The sequence below is a fragment of the Centropristis striata genome, chromosome 9 (genome assembly GCF_030273125.1).
Source record: "Centropristis striata isolate RG_2023a ecotype Rhode Island chromosome 9, C.striata_1.0, whole genome shotgun sequence".
NCBI lineage: Eukaryota > Metazoa > Chordata > Actinopteri > Perciformes > Serranidae > Centropristis > Centropristis striata.
The window spans coordinates 13,893,965-13,915,076 of NC_081525.1; the positions used below are offsets into that span (position 1 = coordinate 13,893,965).

The 21,112-nt window shown below is 36.1% G+C and overlaps 1 protein-coding gene across 1 annotated transcript in view; it reads left to right on the forward strand.

Annotated features, from left to right (window-relative positions):
- LOC131977836 (excitatory amino acid transporter 5-like) overlaps nt 1–21,112 on the forward strand; it is a 50,037-nt gene that overhangs the window by 21,098 nt on the left and 7,827 nt on the right. Inside the window, exons 6-10 of the mRNA XM_059341280.1 lie at nt 8,818–8,860; nt 8,968–9,199; nt 9,309–9,408; nt 10,021–10,254; nt 16,855–17,049. Coding sequence (XP_059197263.1) covers nt 8,818–8,860; nt 8,968–9,199; nt 9,309–9,408; nt 10,021–10,254; nt 16,855–17,049 — 804 coding nt within the window. The remainder of the gene's footprint in view (nt 1–8,817; nt 8,861–8,967; nt 9,200–9,308; nt 9,409–10,020; nt 10,255–16,854; nt 17,050–21,112) is intronic.

Below are 21,112 nucleotides of genomic sequence, written 5' to 3' on the forward strand. Positions count from 1 at the left end.
CACGTTGTTGTTTTTTTCAGCACAACCTCAACTATATGACCTGATAATAATTATTTCATCCTGACTTACTGGATCGACAGTTTGAACCCAAAAGAAACAAAGAAAATGGACATAAAATGTGATTTTGAATCAGGTTTTTTCCTGTAGACCTTTTGGAGTTTGGGGCTATTTTGGCCGTTTTGGAACCCTGTAATTACTGTAATCACCACTTTTAAATAAGGTTTTCCATGCCATGTTGGGAGATTTTTTTCAACACCATCTCATAATGATTTTTTTCACTTTGACTTACTGGATCAACAATTTGAGCACAAAAAAACACACACACAAAAAAACATGAAATCTGAATTATTTTTCACTTCCAAAACACTATCATGCTCAATGAAGAATTTTAAATGTTGCAAATGTGAACAAACATAAAAGAGGGTTACATCCAGTTTAATATTTTTATACTAAATATATTTGAGCTTGTCTCCAGTTTTACTTGGTGTATCATCATCAAACTGAAACTGGCCTCATGGAGTTTACAGCCAGAACTTTAGAGGTAAATTTACAGTAGGGCTCCACGCTGCTTTGTTTTCTAGTCTGGATGTGATGAAGAAGTCTGGATTTGGTGCTTTTGGAGACTCCAGAGCGTTAAAAGACAATTTATCATCCAACCAAAAGTTTGCACGCTTGCAAACTGCATTGCATTATTTTGCATGTTCCATTTTAGCTTAGTTTTTGATCAGTGTTTGTGGATCTTATGTATCTGTGCTCTCGGTTTCTCTGCACCATCATTGCAGCCGGTGAACACTTTCTGACTATACACAGTATAGTTGTGACATCACAAGGCTACCAAAGTCCTGATGGCTCGTTTGAAGGCACAGTGTGCATTTTAGAGCTGTGATGTTTAGGAGCCTTGATGGATTAGTCGATCCACAGAAAGCTTCTAAAACATGAAGACTTCCTGTTTTTCTCTGTTTTATAATGTCTTTGGGTTTTGGATTGCCAAAAACACATTGGCATCGAGCAAACGATTAATCGGTTAATCAAGATAATAATTGATTAAAAGTAATCATTAGTTGCAGCCCGAGAGCATTTCTCAGTGAACTGAGCATTTGATACATATTTTTTAGTGCTTTCTAATAAAAAAAGATATGGCTATCTGACTTTTTACATTTTGGGATATGTTTTAAAAAGAAATCAGACTGAATTAAATTTTGTGTATACACATAACAGGGTTTGTACTGGTGCTTGAAATCCTTGAAAATGCTTGACTTTAAATGTTGTATTTTCAAGATTTAAAAAGTGCTTGGATTTTGGATAAAGTGCTTGTAAATGCTTGAAATTATTTCTGTATTTCTCTTGCAATCTGACTATATCCATCTATAGACTATAGATCAGGGGTCTCAAACTCAAATTACCTGGGGGTCGCTGGAGGAGGTATCAAAATTACAAAAAAAGACACAAAATTACAAACAAAAAAAGACGCAAAATTTAAAAAGACACTAAATTTTAAAAAAAGTCAAAAAAATACACATAATTACCAAAAAAGACACAAAATGACCCAAAAAGACCCAAAATGACAGAAACTCGTAAATTACTTTAAAAAAGGAACAAAATGACCAAAAAAAACCCCATACAATTATTAAAAAAGACACACAATTATTAAAAAAGACAAAGCTGTAAAGCAGGGGTCTCAAACTCAAATTACCTGGGGGCCGCTGGGGTCAGTACCAAAAAAGACACAAAATTATTTTAAAAAGACACAAAATGACACAAAAAAGACACAAAATGACCAAAAAAGACACAAAATTACTAGAAAAGACACAAAATTACCAAAAAAAAAAGGAATTAAAGGGACCTTCCACACACAACACGGTAAAGTGCCATTCATATAAAACTCACATTAAACTTTCATATCAAGGTGAGGGCCACGAGGGCCACGAGTTTGAGACCCATGGTCTATAGACTATAGATAATCACATGTTCAATGTAAAAAATAACGAGTAGCCTATCTGAAATGAAGAGCGTTCCTCCTAAAAGTGTAATACCATCTCTGTTGGTATGGTTCAGTGAAATCTCCCCCTTTTAGTATGTAAGTACTCATCTAAAACATGCAATTTACAACAGGTGTAAGATACTGGAAAAGCTTGAAAAATTCACTTGAAATCCTTGAAAAATGCTTGAATTTGACCACTGCTAAGTGTACGCACCCTGACGTAATTACACCAGCTTGGATTGTTTAGTATTGTACTTCCAAATCCTGACTTTTAGTTTCTCGTACGGATCAAGAATAAAAGATACCGGACGCTACATTTCCCTTAATGCAACTCAGAGGCATCAGTCAGCAAATCTTCACTGCCTGGTAAACGATTATTACTCTGAAACTCCATGCCCTTAGTTTATAATGCAGGTTTCCTGTCTGCAAGCCTAAGCCCAGATAACTACTGACATCATCAGGGTTATTTTCAGACTTTGGTCAGTTCCCTGCAGAGCCAGAGAGGACGTCATACAACTGTACTCACAGGCAGAGTAGTGTGTCTCACAACAAGTAAACTCAACTTTATGTGTGATATATTGTCTTATAAGTTATTGTTTTTATGTAAGGCTACTTTTTATTATCTCAAATGTATTTGGTGGTTTAAGTATCCGTTAAGCATTTCAAAATTTCAATGAATGCCAACAAATGAGATGATGTTGATGATGTTTGCATCACTATCATGCATAACAACTGAAACCAATGACATGTTTTCTGTTTTCTTCCAAACACCTTATGTTTCCCTTAAAAAGCATTATTTTGATATTCATGCACTCATTCACCTATTCATTCATTCACTTATGGCTATACATTTTACACAAAAACTAGGGTTGGGCCGGTGTTCAAATTTCTAAACCAATTTTATATTAAGTCTAACATCGAACCAGACTGGTATGCCAAATTTTACCACTAGGTGTCACACTTGACCCAGCAGCCGCTCCTGAGCGGAACATAATGAGACTGATGGCTCCTCTCCACTTGATGGCGATAATGCAAAGCTGGATGCCAAACCGGCAATAAACAGAAGAAGAAGTAAGCTGGGAGGCAAGACAACTGACACTAAGCACAAATTTACTAAATCTGCCATTTCTCATCTTATCACTGCAAACCCCCGTCAGTCCACCGTTGGTTCAACCTATCCACCACCCCATCCTCCAAATATACATGGAAATCCGCCCTTTTAAACTTCGCACCTGGGGAAATACAGAAACACAGCTAGTTTTTCGCTGCCTGTACACACGATCTATATTGACGTTTTTGATTGGAGAACAGGCTGTTCTAACAACATTTTGCCCTGAAGACATTGTGTTGCACCGAACAATGTGATGTCATGCTCACATGTTGCCTGTTGTGAACAACAACTGAGGGCCTGCAACCTCCACACATTCTAGACAGCACAGTAGCAGTGGTGTAGTTCAGCATTTCATGTTGAAATATCATGATACATCGTACTATCAATGATGTATGTTCCCAGTTCCCAGAGAGAACATTGTCTGTGAGATCATCAATATTTTATCCATTTTTCAATCATTCTTTTTGACATAAAGTCAGACATGGTAGAGCAGACGTTATCTTATCCTCACAGTATCCTATTTTTTTTTTTTCAGACTGTTTGGATTTGCTACAAATCCTGAGACAGGATTAAAAACATTGGTTGTCTTAAGCTTTTCAGTTCCCCTATTCTGGGATGACTTCATTGTTGACAAAAAACATTTAATCTTCTTTAATAGATATGACTCAGTTTCTCAGACTGAGTATGGGTAAACAGGATGGGGTGATCCTGGTCCAAGACCAGTAATCACACAGCAGCACAGAGCTGAGTGGGCCGGCTGAATATATCAGCAGGTGACCTTAAGAATCAGTCAGTAATAACTCCAGCAGTGCGACTGCTTGGAAATGCTTGATTTGCAGTGCTGATGCATAAAAAAAGAATATATGTAGGAGTTCATATTTGACTTTACGAAAATATTTTATTCATCCATTTATGTAAATATAATGATCAGTGCAGCTTAAAGTTCAAATTTAATTTTACTGTTGGTATCTGTTGGTCAAAACTGAGTCATTTGAGTGCAGAGTACAGGCTGTAGAGCAGGGGTATCAAACTTCGGCCCGTGGGCCAATTGCGGCCCTCGTGACGATATTTTGTGGCCCCCACCTTGATATGAAAGTTTAATGTGAGTTTTATATGGATGGCACTACCGTGTTGTGTGTCCCTTTAATTACTTTCTGGGTAATTTTGTGCCTGTTTTGGTAATTTTGTGTCTTTTTTTAATAATTTTGTGTCTTTTTTGGTCATTTTGTGTCATTTTAAAATAATCGTGTGTCTTTTTAAAATAATTTTGTGTCTTTTTTGGTCATTTTGTGTCTTTTTAAAATAATTTTGTGTCATTTAAATAATTTTGTGTCCTTTTAAATAATGTTGTGTCTTTTTTGGTCATTTAGTGTCTTTTTTTGTAATTCTGTGTCTTTTTTTGTCATTTTGTGTCTTTTTTTCGTCATTTTGTGTCATTTTAAAATAATTGTGTGTCTTTTTAAAATAATTTTGTGTCTTTTTTGGTCATTTTGTGTCTTTTTTAAATAATTTTGTGTCATTTAAATAATTTTGTGTCCTTTTAAATAATTTTGTGTCTTTTTTAAAAATAATTTTGTGTCTTTTTTGGTCATTTAGTGTCTTTTTTGGTAATTCTGTGTCTTTTTTTGTAATTTTGTGTCTTTTTTTGGTCATTTTGTGTCTTTTTTAACCCATAAGAATCCACGGTGACACGGGTGTCACAAACATTTTAAATGTTCTAGTATCTCCCATATTCAGCTTTATGCTTCACCTTAACTCATTAAGTCCCTATGTGGCATATACTCAACACCCTGGCTTCTCCAAAATGTGGCTGTGACTGGAAACAGAAATGTGAAAAAGTAGCTAATTCCAAAAAGCTGATTTTTTGTTACTTGGCTAAGTTACAAAGTAAACAAATTAATATAAAACAAGTTACAAAAATTATCGCTGTGACGTATACGTCACATCGGGCTTTTAACCTAAAAATCGTCATGGAAAACCTGATGTGACATATTTGTCACAATAACAAAAATGGTAATAGGCCACTCAATTATTTTCACTGTTTTAATTATTTTTTAATTAATACATGCTCTGCTGTTCAATTTAAAGTACATTTGACTAAATATAAACAATAAATCATCCTATATATATTAGCCTGATCTCCTCCTGTGCAGTTGAGCCTCAGGACGAAGCTCAACGCTGGAGCACATCAGACAAGGCATTAGTGGAGGTCAACAGGCCACACATTTTAAAGAAGTACAACACTTTCATGGGTGGGGTAGACCTTCTTGATGCATGTTACAAAATCGAAGTACCACATGAGGTCACAGAGGCGGTACCTCTACCTGTTCTGGTAACAGTCGGTTCTTGACCAATTTTACTGTGGGGGCCAAGGAGGGGCCAGTGTTTAATCAAAGGGGCATATTTGCACATGAAAAAATGGCAAAGATGATATTTAAGTATTCAAAATCTTTGAATGTCTTGAAAAAGACACAAAATTACCAAAAAGAGACACAAATGACCAAAAAAGACACAAAATGACTTACAAAGACACGTAAAGACATGAAAAGGATTCAAAAATGGACAAAATAGCCCAAAAAGACTCCATAGAGTTAAACTATTATACAATGTACACATTCTGGGTTCCTTTTGTGTACAATGAGATATTGTTTGAACAAAAAAAAGGTTAGAATTGTTCCATTGTTCATTGTTATAAATTGATCATTTTATTATTAATTTGACACAGGGGCCACAGCAGGGGCCAAAGGCTTCTTCACAGGGGCAGCGGCCCCTGGAGGCCCCTGTGTAGAACCGCCACTGTCTGGTAAACCATCATGTTAGGCCTTGTTAATGCTGGTTGATCTACCACCACGACTGTAAATGACCTAGTGTTGTTGTGATGGCTGTATTTGTGTTTAATTGTTATGATAGCTGTGTTTAAATGTTGTAACTTGTCTCTTTCTATGCTGCTTTTTTTTTTTTTAATCTCAACGAGACTTTTACCTGGTTAAATAAAGGCTATACACTGCAAAAAAACCAACTTGTATTTTTTGGCCTAAAACAGTGGTTTAAGTTGGTAAAACTTGGAAATATAAATTACTGACATTTAGGGCAATAATGTAAGTTAGCACAACAAAGGAAGCCAGTTGTCTGCTCAAAAACAAGTTTGTGAGTTGTTGTTACTTATATCTTTAAGTTGGGGTTCACAACAAGGGACAATAGTTCTGATAACTCTTATTTCTTTGTTGTGAAATTTGGTCATTAGCGAAAGCTAGCGGCTAACTGATGCTAGCGGCTAACTGATGCTAGCGACGCTGCTTGTTACAGCTACAAGAGTAGCCATTAGCGTATCAATGCTAACTCAAAATTGTGGTCACAACATTAGCTGACATTTCATAGCGGCGTTACAATCGTGCCAGAGAAATTCAGAGTTGAGCAAACTCAAAAACAAAACTTAAAATATTTAGTTTAATTGTCCAACTTAAAATTTTATTGAAGTTTGTTGCCTTGAAATTTTGAGTTCACCCAACTTTTCTTTTTTTGCAGTGTATATAGTGTCCCAAAGCCAATGAAACAAAGGAGCTTCCAGAGGTTGCCACTATTATCATATGTTTTACCACCCCCTCCCTCCAAACAGCAGGGTGTCTGGTGGGTGGAGTGCAGATGTTAATTTCAAATGAATTTTTGGAAAGCATCTGCATAGTTGCGTGGGATAAAAGTTAAAATTCAGGTTGGACAACTTCAGGCATGTAGATAAGGCTACGGTTACACAAACCAAATTTCACTGAAAATGGAACTGTCTCACAGCAGAAACTTTAATTTATTCCAACCAAATGAACCCTGCCTCTTGTTTTGTCAGCATTTCATAAAAAATAAGAACATATCACCAGGGATAATATGTGAAGTCAAGCCTGCAGAGCGTGCACAACTGGAGTCAAACAGACGAGCAAACAAACAAATCGCTTCTCCAAATCAAGACTTTTAAATTCTTCATAGGGTTTTTATTTTATTTTTATCTATTTATTTATTTTCCACTGTGTCCATTCTAAGCGCCATGTTGTCTGATGTGTGTTGTGTCGACTATTTATGTATTGACTATTTGTTGCTGGCCGTGTGGGCCGTATGAACCAAGACAATCTGCTGCTCAAAATGAATTGCCCCTTGTGGGATTAATAAAGTTGTTTGAATTGAATTGAATCGAAACTTTTTATTCCAACATGATTTGGCTTGTTTGCACAGGAGAGTAAAATTCTCTGGTATGTATCAACTCATACAGCAGGAGCTTTGGAGCCACGGTAGAATATTGTTGTTTGTTTTCATTATGTTTTTTTATTTGTATTATTATGTCTCCTGCCACCAGGTTACAGTATGAGAGCTGCACTGTTCATGCTTGCAGAATCCTGCTCTGTATTAAATCAGCTTGTCCCAAACACAAGGATGTTATACTTGGAATCTGCTGACTATGACTCACTGCCAATTTATTCACCAAAGCAAGAAGTACTAAAACATCTGAGTCTATTTAGCTTTTTAGTGAAGAAGGATCTGATTATATGAAAAAGAATGTGTAATGCTACTTACAAGACAACTATGTTCACATTTATTAACCCAACGGGGTCTGATATACCACTTTATATTTACTATACTCATGTTTGGTATTTGGTATTTTCTTAGCACAACTTCAGCATGATCTGACTATTATTTATTTCACTTTAACCCACTTTATTAACCCTTTGGAGTTTGGGGCTATTTTGATGGGTTTTGACTATTTTTCATTCAGCCAGTATAAACCACTTTAAAAATGTTGGTATCATTTTTTTCAACACAACCTCGCCTGATTATTATTTTGTCATTTTGACTTACTGGATTAACATTTTGAACATACAAAAACACACCAAAAAATATGAAACACACATAAGATCACAAAAAAACATACATAAAAAAACACATAAAAACACAAAATGACAACAAACAGTACACTACGTCCGTTATTTATATACAGTCTTTGGTTTGACCCATCCATCCAAACTGAGGACCTCCTCCCTTAGCAAAAAATGACAACAAATAGAAAAATGCAAAAAAAATACTAAAAAAAACACATGTAAAAACACAAAAAAATTGCAAAAAAAACACATAAAAACACACAAAAAACACAAAAAAAACCCCTTTACCTTTGCTGAAAAAGAGTTGATGCACTAAATTGGACATGGAAACTTCTGGAAAAGCCAAAACTTTAGAGAAAAGCTGACAGCAGGGCTCCATGCTGCTTCGTTTTTATGTTGCAAATTCATGAGGTCAACATTTTGAACATACAAAAACACACACAAAAAAAACATAGAACACACATATGATCACAAAAAACATACATAAAAAAACATAAAAACACAAAAAAAGACAAAAAAAAGACAACAAACTGAAAAATGCAAAAAACACATAAAAACACAAAAAATGCAAAAAAAAAAAAAAAAAAAAAAACACATAATAAACACATAAAAACACACAAACAACAGATAAAAAACCTTTCACCTTTGCTGAAAAAGAGTTGATGTGCTAAATTGGACATGGAAACTTCTGGAAAAGCCAAAACTTTAGAGAAAAGCTGACAGCAGGGCTCCATGCTGCTTCGTTTTTATGTTGCAAATTCATTTATACCCAATGGTATCACAGTAATAAGTAATTGTTTGCTTGCTTTCTTATTGTTCAACCTTTCTGAAACATGTTTTTTAATATGTGTAACTTTGCCTTACAGCAACATGTTCCCGTCTAATCTGGTCCAGGCCACATTTCAACAGGTGAGACATTTGATATAACACACATCCATTTCAAACACAAACTCTCAAAGGTTGTTTTTTTTTATTCTCTTTCTACGTCTGTTGTTTTTTTTATTCCCTGGCAACAGTATCGAACAAGTAGCGAGTACATTGTGAAACCCAAGCCCACGGTGAGTCAGGCCCAATCAGAATCGACCACACGGCGAGCTCTCATCTACGGTATCCAGGACGATAATGGAACCGACATCCAGAACTTTGCCCTCGACCTGACTCCACCACCTGATGTGCTCATTCGCATTCGGGAAGGAACAAGCGATGGAATGAATGTCCTGGGAATTGTTATATTTTCTGCCACAATGGGTAAAAAAATCTGCATATTCATTCTCTAAATTCTGCTGTGGCTTCAAGAAGAATTACTGATTGCAAATCAAATTGCTTTCATCCATCATTGTGCTGTTTATTTCCACAGGTATTATGTTGGGAAGGATGGGGCCCAATGGAAGCGCTTTGGTCAACTTCTGCCAGAGTCTGAACGAGGCTGTGCTCAGAATCGTTGCCATAGTTATATGGTAATGAGTTCTTTAACTGTACTTTACTTAAGGATGCAACAGACAGGTTTCACTCTTACAATACACATGTTTTTAGTTTATTATTAAGATCCCCATCTGTAATCAAAACTCAAATTTCCGTGAAACTGACACAGATTTCGCTACAATGCAAGTTAATTCCAACATACAAAGTGATTATGTACATTCACTGAGTGAATATTTGGAAAATAAAACATATATTTATCGCTAGAAATGTGATCAAAATCCATTTTTATGCAGAAACTAAGTCAAAATATTGATTTTTTTCACTAAAAATGAGAGAACTGTCCGCCATGTTTTTTTGTTCTCACCGCCGGAACCTTGAAAGTCACGTGACTTGGAACAAACCAATAGGAAAAAATATCCATGGAATAGCCACGGGATATGACTGTCATTAACTTGCATTGTAGCGAAATCCGTGTCAGTTTCACGGAAATTTGAGTGATTCCGTGGCTATTCCACGGATTTTGAGTTAAGCGAATCCGTGGCTATTTCACGGATTCCTGTGAGACCAGGTTCAATCTAACAGTTGAATCATCCATAAAGGACTTCACAGCCACTGTTACTGACTTGCAGCTCTACTCGCCCTGACAGGTACTTCCCGTTTGGCATTGTGTTCCTGGTGGCTGGTAAGATCCTGGAGATGAGTGATCCGTCAGCCATGGGGAAGAAGCTGGGTTTCTATGCCGTCACAGTTGTGTTTGGTTTGGTTTTGCACGGCTTGTTCATCCTGCCTGCCATGTACTTCTTCATCACCAAGAAGAGCCCCATTGTTTACATACGGGGAATCCTCCAAGCTCTGCTCATCGCCCTAGCAACCTCTTCCAGGTAAAGAAAACAAACAAACAATTAACACCCTTTTTTTATTTGTTTGTATTGATGTGTTGTAAAGACAAAAGATCAGTAAGTGGTTTATATTTCTCATATGTGAATCGAAATGACATATCCCTGAGTCCTAATACCACTTATCCTTTCCTTTCCTATCCATTAACTGGAACATTACCATGAAAAGCCTCAAAGGGACTTTGGGAGATCAGAAAACATCTGGTGTGTGTGGGAAGAGATGGGAATGAAAAGGAGCATTCCACGCATTTGATTAGACTGGCACCTTTCCATCCGTGTGTGTGTGTGTGTGTGTGTGTGTGTGTGTTCTTGTTCTTCCGACATCGTGAGGACCATAACACGTTTTTGAACCAACAGAGTGAGGACATTTTTGCAAAGTGAGGACATTTCGGCCGGTCCTCATTTCTTTAAAGGCTTTTTTGAGAGTTCAGACTTTGTTTTAGGGTTAAAGGTTACATGATAATAATAATTAACTGAAACTGTATTGTGTGGTTACAAAACTAACTAAAATTATAGCGTTTTCGTCTTTGTCAACTTTTTTCATACATAATGAAGATGGATAAGGCAAAGGAAATAAAGGCAAAATTCAGTAACTAACTAACTAAAACTAAAGCATTTAAAAAAATACTAAACTAAAACTAGCAAACTCACTCTAAAAACCCATGAAAACTAACTGAATTTGAAAACAAAAATTCACAACGAAACCACGCATTTGATTAGACTGGCACCTTTCCATCTGTGTGTGTGTGTGTGTGTGTGTTCTTGTACTTCCTACATAGTGAGGACCGGAACACGTTTTTAACCAACAGAGTGAGGACATTTTTGCAAAGTGAGGACATTTCGGCCGGTGTTCACTTCTCTTTTTTAAGGGTTAAAGGTTACAATTAGGTTTATGTAAGAGTTAGGGTTGGACATTTAGGGACCAAGGTTATTACAGTTTTTTACAACCGCTATGACCCGTTGTTCAATACTTTTAGCGCTTTTTCAAAACTCTTCACACAGTTACCACAACATCAGCTTGTGTGGGCGATACAATTAACACAATTCTTCTTCTTTTGACACAAAATACACACATTTTACACGTTTAAAATTAGTTTAAACTCCTTTTACACATAAGCTCAATCAAGACCAAAACAGTAGATGTTAACTGGTGAATTTTCAATTGCTTTCACACAGTTTGTCAAAACAGAAAACCTCATGTTCAAAACTAATGGATAGAAGATTACATTGATCACAGCTTCTGCTCCTTTTTGTTTTTTTGTATTTGACAATACAGTAATGAATGACAGCTGATTTTTTCCCTCTTTACTCTACTGTAAGTCATTTTCATTTGCAGTACAGTAAAGTGTTTACTGCAAATCCATCATTTACTGTCTTCTTCTTTATAAACATTCTGCAAAGCTGCTCTGACATGGCTCTGACATGGTTCACTTTCTGTACTGAGTGTTGTACAAAAAAGGGACAAAATTCATGGCCAACAAATGAAAAATGAAGAACATCATCACAAACATTGTCTCTATGGAGGCTATTTTGTCCATTTTTGAATCATTTTCATGTCTTTTCATGTCTTTGTAAGTCATTTTGTGTCTTTTTTTGGTCATTTTGTGTCTTTTTTTGGTCATTTTGTGTCTTTTTTAGTCCTTTAGTCCAACATAAAATGTGATTATGAATCTTTTTTTCCCTTTCAAAACACTATCATGCTCAATAAAGAATTGTAAATGTTGCAAATGTGAGCAAAGGTTGCAAATATAACATATAAGAGGGTTCCATCCAGTTCTATCATTTATACTAAATATATTTGAGCTTGTCTCCAGTTTTACTTGGTATATCATCATCAAACTGAAACTGGCCTCATGGAGTTTACAGCCAGAACTTTAGAGGTAAATTTACAGTAGGGCTCCACGCTGCTTTGTTTTCTAGTCTGGATGTCATGAAGAAGTCATGCTTTGGAGCTTTTGGAGACTCCAGAGGGTTACAGTTTTTCACAACCGCTATGACCCGTTGTTCAATACTTTTACCGCTTTTTCAAAACTCTTCACACAGTTACCACAACATCAGCCTGTGTGGGCGATACAATTAACACAATTCTTCTTCTTTTGACACAAAATACACACATTTTACACATTTAAAATTAGTTTTAACTCCTTTTACACACAAGCTCAATCAAGACCAAAACAGTACATGTTAACTGGTGAATTTTCAATTGTTTTCACACGGTTTGTCAAAACAGAAAACCTCATGTTCAAAACTAATGAATTGAAGATTACATTGATCAGCTTCTGCTCCTTTTTCTTTTTGTCTATTTGGCAATACAGTAATGAATGACAGCTGATTTTTTTTTACCTCTTTACTCTACTGTAAGTCATTTTAGTTTGCAATACAGTAAAGTGTTTACTGCAAATCCTGTCATTCACTATCTTCTTCTTTCATACGTAAACATTCTGCAAAGCTGCTCTAACACGGCTCGTTCACTTTCTGTACTGAGTGTTGTACAAAAAAGGACCAAAATTCATGGCCAACAAATGAAAAATGAAGAACATCATCACAAACATTGTCTCTATGGAGGCTATTTTGTCCATTTTTTAATCATTTTCATGTCTTTTCATGTCTTTGTAAGTCATTTTGTGTCTTTTTTAGTCCTTTAGTCCAACATAAAATGTGATTTTGAATCTTTTTTTCCCTTTCAAAACACTATCATGCTCAATAAAGAATTGTAAATGTTGCAAATGTGAGCAAAGGTTGCAAATATAACATATAAGAGGGTTCCATCCAGTTCTATCATTTTATACTAAATATATTTGAGCTTGTCTCCAGTTTTACTTGGTATATCATCATCAAACTGAAACTGGCCTCATGGAGTTTACAGCCAGAACTTTAGAGGTAAATTTACAGTAGGGCTCCACGCTGCTTTGTTTTCTAGTCTGGATGTCATGAAGAAGTCTGGATTTGGAGCTTTTGGAGACTCCACAGGGTTAATTTAAATGTATGATCAATACAATAATCTGTTGATTGTAAAAGAAAAAGGAAAAAAAGTAAATAAGAAACATGCAAAGTGATTCGGTTTGTGTTCTTCCATCAGTTGTCAGTGTTTTTTATGACACGGTGCTGTGACTGACTAAATGTTTCTGTTGGAAGACAACGTGTGTCAGTGTTTTGGTAGATTTGGTGAACTGTGTTAGTGTGTTATTGTATTTTGGAAGTGTGTGTCTGTGTTTAGTTACACTGGGTGATTTTGACCATGAAATTAACTGTTTGGGGAATTGAGTGTATCAGGTGTGATGTGCGTTAACAGTTTTGAAAAATTTTTTAAGGTTCTGACAAACGGGTCATATCGGTTGTGAAAAACTGTATGAGGAAACGAAAACGAAACAAAATAACAGAAACTAGAATTGAAAAAACATTTTTGTGAACTGAAATAAAAGTGAGTTTTTAAAAAATGATAACTAACTGAAACTGTATTGTGTGGTTACAAAACTAACTAAAATCATGTGAAAATGTCCTTTGTTTTCATCTTTGTCAACTTTTTTCATGCATAATGAAGATGGATAAGGCAAAGGAAATAAAGGCAACATTTACTGTGACCTCTTTTAATCTTCCACCCAACAAATACCCCATTACAAAAAACTAAAACTAATAAAAACTCAACTAAAACTAAAGCATTTCAAAAAATAAATACTAAACTAAAACTAGCAAACTCACTCTAAAAACAAATTAGAAATAGCTGAATTTGAAAACAAGAATTCACAACCCAATTAAAACTAAAACTAATGAAAAATTCTAAACTATTGTAACCTTGCAAGGGAATTCACTATTACAAAGACAGAAGTACAAGAATGTGTGTGTGTGTGTGTGTGTGTGTGTGTGTGTGTGTGTGTGTGTGTGTGTGTGTGTGTGTGTGTTCTTGTTCTTCCTACATAGTGAGGACCATAACACGTTTTTGAACCAACAGAGTGAGGACATTTTTGCAAAGTGAGGACATTTCGGCCGGTCCTCACTTCTTTTAAGGCTTTTTTGAGATTTTGTGTGTGTGTGCGTGTGCGTGTGTGTGTGTGTGCGTGTGCGTGTGCGTGTGTGCGTGTGTGTGTGTGTGTGTGTGTGTGTGTGTGTGTGTGTGTGTGTGTGTGTGAGTGATAGTTTGGGGTGTTTTTGCATGTTTTAGCTTGTTCACATTAGCAGTTATTATGGTCACTGTGGTAATCAGACAGGTGCTATTATCAACCCACACTGAAATAAAGTGAAACCAGCAGTTTTCTGGAGCCGAGCAACAAACTAAGTGTGCTTTGGAAAATGAACTGGTTAAAGCACACACAAGTCTTTCCATGGTCCGTTAAACTGTGTGAAGTCAATCCTTGTTCATGCAGTAGACTGGAGAAGTCAGTGTGTATTGAGATTGTAGTGCTTTTTTTCCAAACCATGCTAAGGCCAGCTGCCATAGGAGGATTAGAAAACAATAGGACAAGACACACATGGCCTCTTTTTGTTGTGTCTCTTTGTAATTGTTATGAATCTCTGAGGTCATTTTGTGTCTTATGTGTAATTGTTTGGTTCTTTTTGTAGTTACGTTTTTGTCCATGGATGTTTCCCCGTTATTCTTTTTCTGTCTCTGTAGTTGTTTCTTGTCATTTTGTAGTTGCTTTGCATCTCTTTGTAGGTGTTTCTTTGTTTCTGGTCATTTTGTGTCACTTTGTAATTGTTTTTGTCTTTTTGTAGTTGTTGTTGTTGTTGTTGTTGTTGTCAGTGGTGGAAAGTAACTGAGTACATTTACTCAAGCACTGTACTTAAGTACAGTTTAGAGGTACTTGTACTTTACTTGAGTATTTCCATTTTATGTAAATTTTTACTTTTACTTCGCTACATTTCGAGGCAAATATTGTACTTTTAACTCCAATACATTTAGCTGACAGCTTTAGTTACTTTTCAGGTTGATGTTTAACATAAAAAAACACAATACATTTAAAGTGATTGGATTTTTTTTTTTATTAAATCTTATAACAGTATATAAAGAAATTAAATGAGCCCTGTATTTACAAAATTAAAACACTGCTTACATAAAAGCATCAATACAAATAATGTAATATTATATTTCGAACATATGAAACAATCTGAGTGGGTTCATTCTGCATAACAAGTACTTTTACTTTTGATACTTTAAGTACATTTTGATGCTGATACTTTTGTACTTTTACTAAGTTTTCAATGTAGTACTTTTAGTTGTAGTGGAGTAATTTGACAGTTTGATATTAGTACTTTTACTTATGTAAGGGATCTAAAAAACTGTTTTCCACCACTGCTTGTAGTTTGTCTTTGGTTGTTTTGCCCCTTCATGTAGTTGTTCATTTAGTGTCTCTTTGTGATTATTTTTTGCCCCTTTTTGTCCCATTTACAGCTACGTTGTATCTCTTTGCAGCTGTTTTGCATCTCTTTGTAGCTCTCTTTTTAGTCATGTTTGTGTTACTTTGTAATTATTATGTCTTTTTGTAGTTGTTGTACTTTGTCTTTGGTTGTTTTGTTTATAGCCACGTTGTACCTCTTAGCAGCTGTTTTGCATCTTTTTCAGTCCCTTTGTGTCTCTTGACAGCAGTTTTCCATCTCTTTTTAGTTTTTTGGCTCTTTGGAGTCATTTTATGTTTCATTTTGAGTCGTTACAAGTCTCTTTGAGTGAAATTCTGAAGGTGAAGTCCAGGGGTGGCCTCATACTAAGGGCCCCGGGGCCTATGTCATGACTGCTACAGTGCCATCAGCACACATGTGTTTTTTACTCAGCAAAAACCATCTGCTGCGTGCTGAATATCTTGTAAAACATTATTGCATTTCCTCTTGCTCCAAAGAGTTTTATCTGTTTCTTTCAACCAACAAACCATAAATAGATACTGCTTGTTTACCCACATGCCTAAGAGGAATTAGAAGCTGGTTTTGCGATTTTTTTTTGTTTTGCCTGACTCTTAACTCTATGGAGTCTTTTTGGGCTATTTTGTCAATTTTTTAATACTTTTCATGTCTCTGTAAGTCTTTTTATGTCTTTCTTTGGTCTTTTTGTGTCTTTCTTTGGTCATTTTGTGTCTTTCTTTGGTCATTTTGTGTCTTTTTTTGGCATTTTCGTGTCTTCTGTGGGATTTTTTGTTATTCTGTCTTCTCATTTTGTCTTTTTTGGTCATTTTGTGTCTTTTTTGGTCATTTTCGTGTCTTCAGTGCGTTTTTTTTTGTTATTCTGTCTTCTCATTTTGTGTCTTTTTTGGTAATTTTGTGTCTTTTTTGTGTCTTTTTTGGTAATTTTGTGTCTGTTGTGTCTTTTTTGTCATTTTGTGTCTTTTTTGGTCATTTGTGTCTTTTTTGTGTCCTTCTTTGGTCATTTTGTGTCTTTTTTTGTCATTTTCGTGTCTTCTGTGGGTTTTTTTGTTATTCTGTCTTCGCATTTTGTGTTTTTTTTGGTCGTTTTGTGTCTTTTTTTTTGTCATTTTGTGTCTTTTTTTTGTTCAGCTTTGTTTTTATGTCTGGATGTGATGAAGAAGCCCTTCTTTGGCGCTTTTGGAGACTCCAGAGGGTTAAATGCTCTGAGCTCTTTGTGTTCTCTTTTGTCTTCCTCAGCTCTGCCACGTTGCCTATAACCTTCAAGTGCCTCTTAGAGAACAACCACATTGACCGCCGCATCATCCGTTTTGTGCTCCCTGTGGGCGCCACCATCAACATGGACGGCACCGCTCTCTATGAGGCCGTGGCAGCAATATTCATCGCACAAGTTAACAATTATGAGCTGGACTTTGGCCAGATCATCACCATCAGGTCAGTGAACCGTGCTTTATACCATCTGTGCTTTTAAGCTCATTAACATGGTAAAGATGTCACTGGGATTTTAAAGCAATGATATCAACGACAATAAATCCTTACACTGAATAGCAGAAATACATTATGCATAAAAATGTGGCTTTTATATTATCCACTTTAATTTGTGTTTGTCTGGATTAGTTGCTGCACAAATGTAGGAGAATGTCTGTTATCAGTTTTTCAACAACAAAAAAAAGCGAGTTTTAAACTTTTTAAACAGAGCAGGAAGGTTGAATGACGATGAATCTGATGTCAAAAAAACTGTAATAAGTCAGAGAGAGCTTGGCAGGTCTCTAATAGGTGTAGCCAGCAATTAGTAGCAAGGTCCTGCTTTTCACCAAACAATCCAAGAAATCACAATACATGTCCTTGATGAGGAGCACCGTTCTGATATCTCAGGCCAGACTATATTCAGAGGGAAGAATCACAGTCTGATGCATCAAACTGAGGGCATGCTACTTCTGACACCAGGTCAAAACAAGAATATTTAAGCCATTACAACAAATTTGGAAAGGCCAAATGTGTTTCATTAACTGTTGATGCAGTTAACCCTCTTTGCTCTTTATATACCACATAATATTTACTATACCCATGTTTGGTATTTCAGCACAACTTCAACATAATCTGACGAATATTTTTTCACTTTAACCCACTTTATTAACATATTGAGCCCAAAAATACACAAAAGTCATGAAATCTGAAATAAAATTATACTATTTAAGACAATAAAAAACACAAATATGCTCAATTAACTGTTTCGGACCTAAAAAATGTAAACATAGGTTGCAAATATGAACATATAAAGGTAAAATTCATATATAATAAAACAATACACAAATAAATTACCATAAAAACATGTTTATTTATAGAAGCAGTGTTAGATGACTAGACCTCCTTTTTTTTTTTCCATTTTTGCAAAATGGCACGTCTGCCTCATCCCATATACTTTTATACTTGAATGAATAATTTTGTACTATCAAATTAAAACGATAATTTCTTTGGTTTTACACAACCTCGGAACGTCAAACAAATCATAGACCCCAGAGGATTAAAGGCCTACTTGGTGGTTTGGAGCTCCCGGAGCTCCCCCTACAGGTTTGTGGTGTATATAGCAGAACACTGTCGTAAATAAACTCACTGGTGGCACCCAGTCGCCTTTCTACCGCTGGCCATGTGCATCGGAGCTGGCAGAGTAACATCTCCGGTCTAAGTTATCAACATAAAAAGTGAAAGCCCAAAGTGAAATGCAATTCTGAATTTGTCCCATATTAGAGACATACAGTGAACAAATACATAGCCTTAGTTGTCTGCCAAGTTTGCCACATAGAATAGCAACAACCCAATGTAACAGTCAATAGTAATCAAGCTGCAACTGAAAACAAACAAAACTTTCGAGCTAGTGCAATGGACAAATACTACTATAAGAAATAAGCAGAAAACAAAGTGGTACTTAGAATTTCATGAGCAGAATCAGCAGGTCTGTTTTGCATCCCCTCGTTTTGAATCCCCTCGATCTTTTCCTCCCCCTCACTTCCTCCGCCGACAACCGATCTTTTTGGTGGCTCAGCTATGACGAACATGAACAGCTTGTTCTTACAACTAGCCTGCGTGGCTAACCGGTGCTTGACCCGTCTATGTAGGATTGACAAAATGGAGCAATGCCGGGACGCTAGTACAGATCTTGCAAGGCTGGATGTCCACCAGGGCATGGCAGGGGGGGTCAAAATTTTCATCCACATAGGTCATTTTACCATGACAAAGACTTTAAAACTGTTTTATTGAGTTTAAAATGCTGCATCAGCAAATACACACTGTACTGCTAGAGAGCTAACTGTTAGCCTGTTAGCACATACACACTGTACTGCTACAGAGCTAACTGTTAGCATGTTAGCACATACACACTGTACTGCTACAGAGCTAACTGTTAGCATGTTAGCACATACACACTGTACTGCTACAGAGCTAACTGTTAGCCTGTTAGCAATTTGCAGACTGGACACTAAGGGGTTAACATCCCCTCCGGCTCTGGCTTGGAAAGACTGCTGCAGGAGGACTGTTGTTGTGGTGCTGTAGTGTCCTATCCAACCAGCAACCAGGCTTTTTTCAGGGGAGAATAATGGCCCCGCCCCCTGGTGTTTGGTGGACTACTGGTGTAGAAAGTGTTTGATTAGATATGCAGGAGAGCCACATTTTAAATTGGAAATATCTCCGACAATCAGGTTAATTTAATCGTTGCGGCCAAAATTAAAAATTTAAATTTGATTAATTGTGCAACTCTAGGATGCTTTTCAAACATGAATGATTGCTGTTTAAAAACGGGCTGTTAACGTTGAGACTATTTTGTTCATTTGGTTTAGGCACCAAAACTACTTTCCTAAGGTTAGGAATTAAGTACAGGTTTGGATTATAAAAACTTTCATCTGGACTTTAGTGGGATTGTATGAGCCATCCACCGGCCCCTTCCTACCCTACGACCTACGTGGCTTTTATACAACATCAGCAGGCAACATTTCTTAGGAAATCATACAAACTGTACACAAACACAGCATGACCTATGTCATAGTGCATATATCATGCCCTTAAGAAAGTCCTAAGGGCTCGTTTAAAGTAGCAGCTAAATACGGGCTGTGTGCATTTACTATTTGATTTAGCATTTTGATACTTTCTAGCTTCTCGACCTGATTTATATTCAGTGGTGGAAGAAGTATTCAGATCCTTTACTTTAGTAAAAGTATTAACACCACACTGTGAAATGACTCCACTCCAAGTAAACGTTCTGCTTTCAAAACTTACTGAAGTAAAAGAACAAAAGTATCAGTATCAAAATGTACTTAAAGTATCAAAAGTAAAAGTACTCTTTATGCAGAATGAACCCACTCAGATTGTTTTATATGTTCTAAATATATTATTGGATTAATATTATAATGCATTTATGTAAGCAACATTCTCTAACTAACTAATTACAGTTTTTCTCAGTCGCTTTGGTGCATTTCTCACATCGCTCTTTACATTTGCACAACAGTTAGTTCAACCTCCACAACATTTAGTCATTTGTGCTCATCATAGCATCAGTTTCTCATTCCTTTCAGCAAATTGCAAATGCTTTTGGACATGCATCAATTACTTTCATACAACTCTCTGCTGCTTTATAACTTCATCATTTGCTTATGTCATATCAGTCAAAATTAACTACTTGTGAATGCTGAATAGTCATTCCATATAAAACTAATAGTCCTCATTTCATTGCTTGAGTCATTACATACAAAAATGTTGAACTAGTTGTCAAAATCTGTCAAGCAAATGTTATACATTTTTTAAAATACATTTTTCCCCCTGAAAATGTCTCCTAAATTCAACAATTTCTGTCAGATGAACCTCAGCTTTCACTGATGAGAAGGGTGTGAAGCATTAGCAATTATTAGCCAATTTTCTACAATTACTCAGAGCTGAACCTAGAGTGACCATGTTTTGATTTCCAAAAAAGAGGACAATCGGCACGGCCTCGAGACACAAATTCAGACAGGCTTCTCGGAGGTTGATGAACATGCTTTATTATGCTTCAATGGTGCAAAATTAACTTCTGTAATAAAATTAAATTAAATCTGTAAAAACTTGTAACAAAATAATAGCTCTCGTAGACTCTTTTCAAATAAATGAATAAATAATATGAAATAATGTTCTAAATATGAACTCTTCTGTTAGAAAATCTAGCTTCAACAATATATCTCTTAATAACTGCAATAAGATAAATAATAGAAGACTCTCACAAAGATACTAACTTAACAAACAAAAAGGATCTATACTTTTCATCTTTAGTTGTCTTTGAGCTTTGAGCTTTGAGATCTCCAGCATCTTTATTAGACAATGAGACATATGTGCCAGCTTTGCACACGGTGCACTCCGCCTCCCACCTGTCCCGACCGGGACGGTACGTCGGACATTTTTTTTGCAGTTCATCTGTGAAGCTGCACTTACGCTTCGGCATTTCCCGTGCAATGTTGCTCCGCTGTTCGATCTGCCC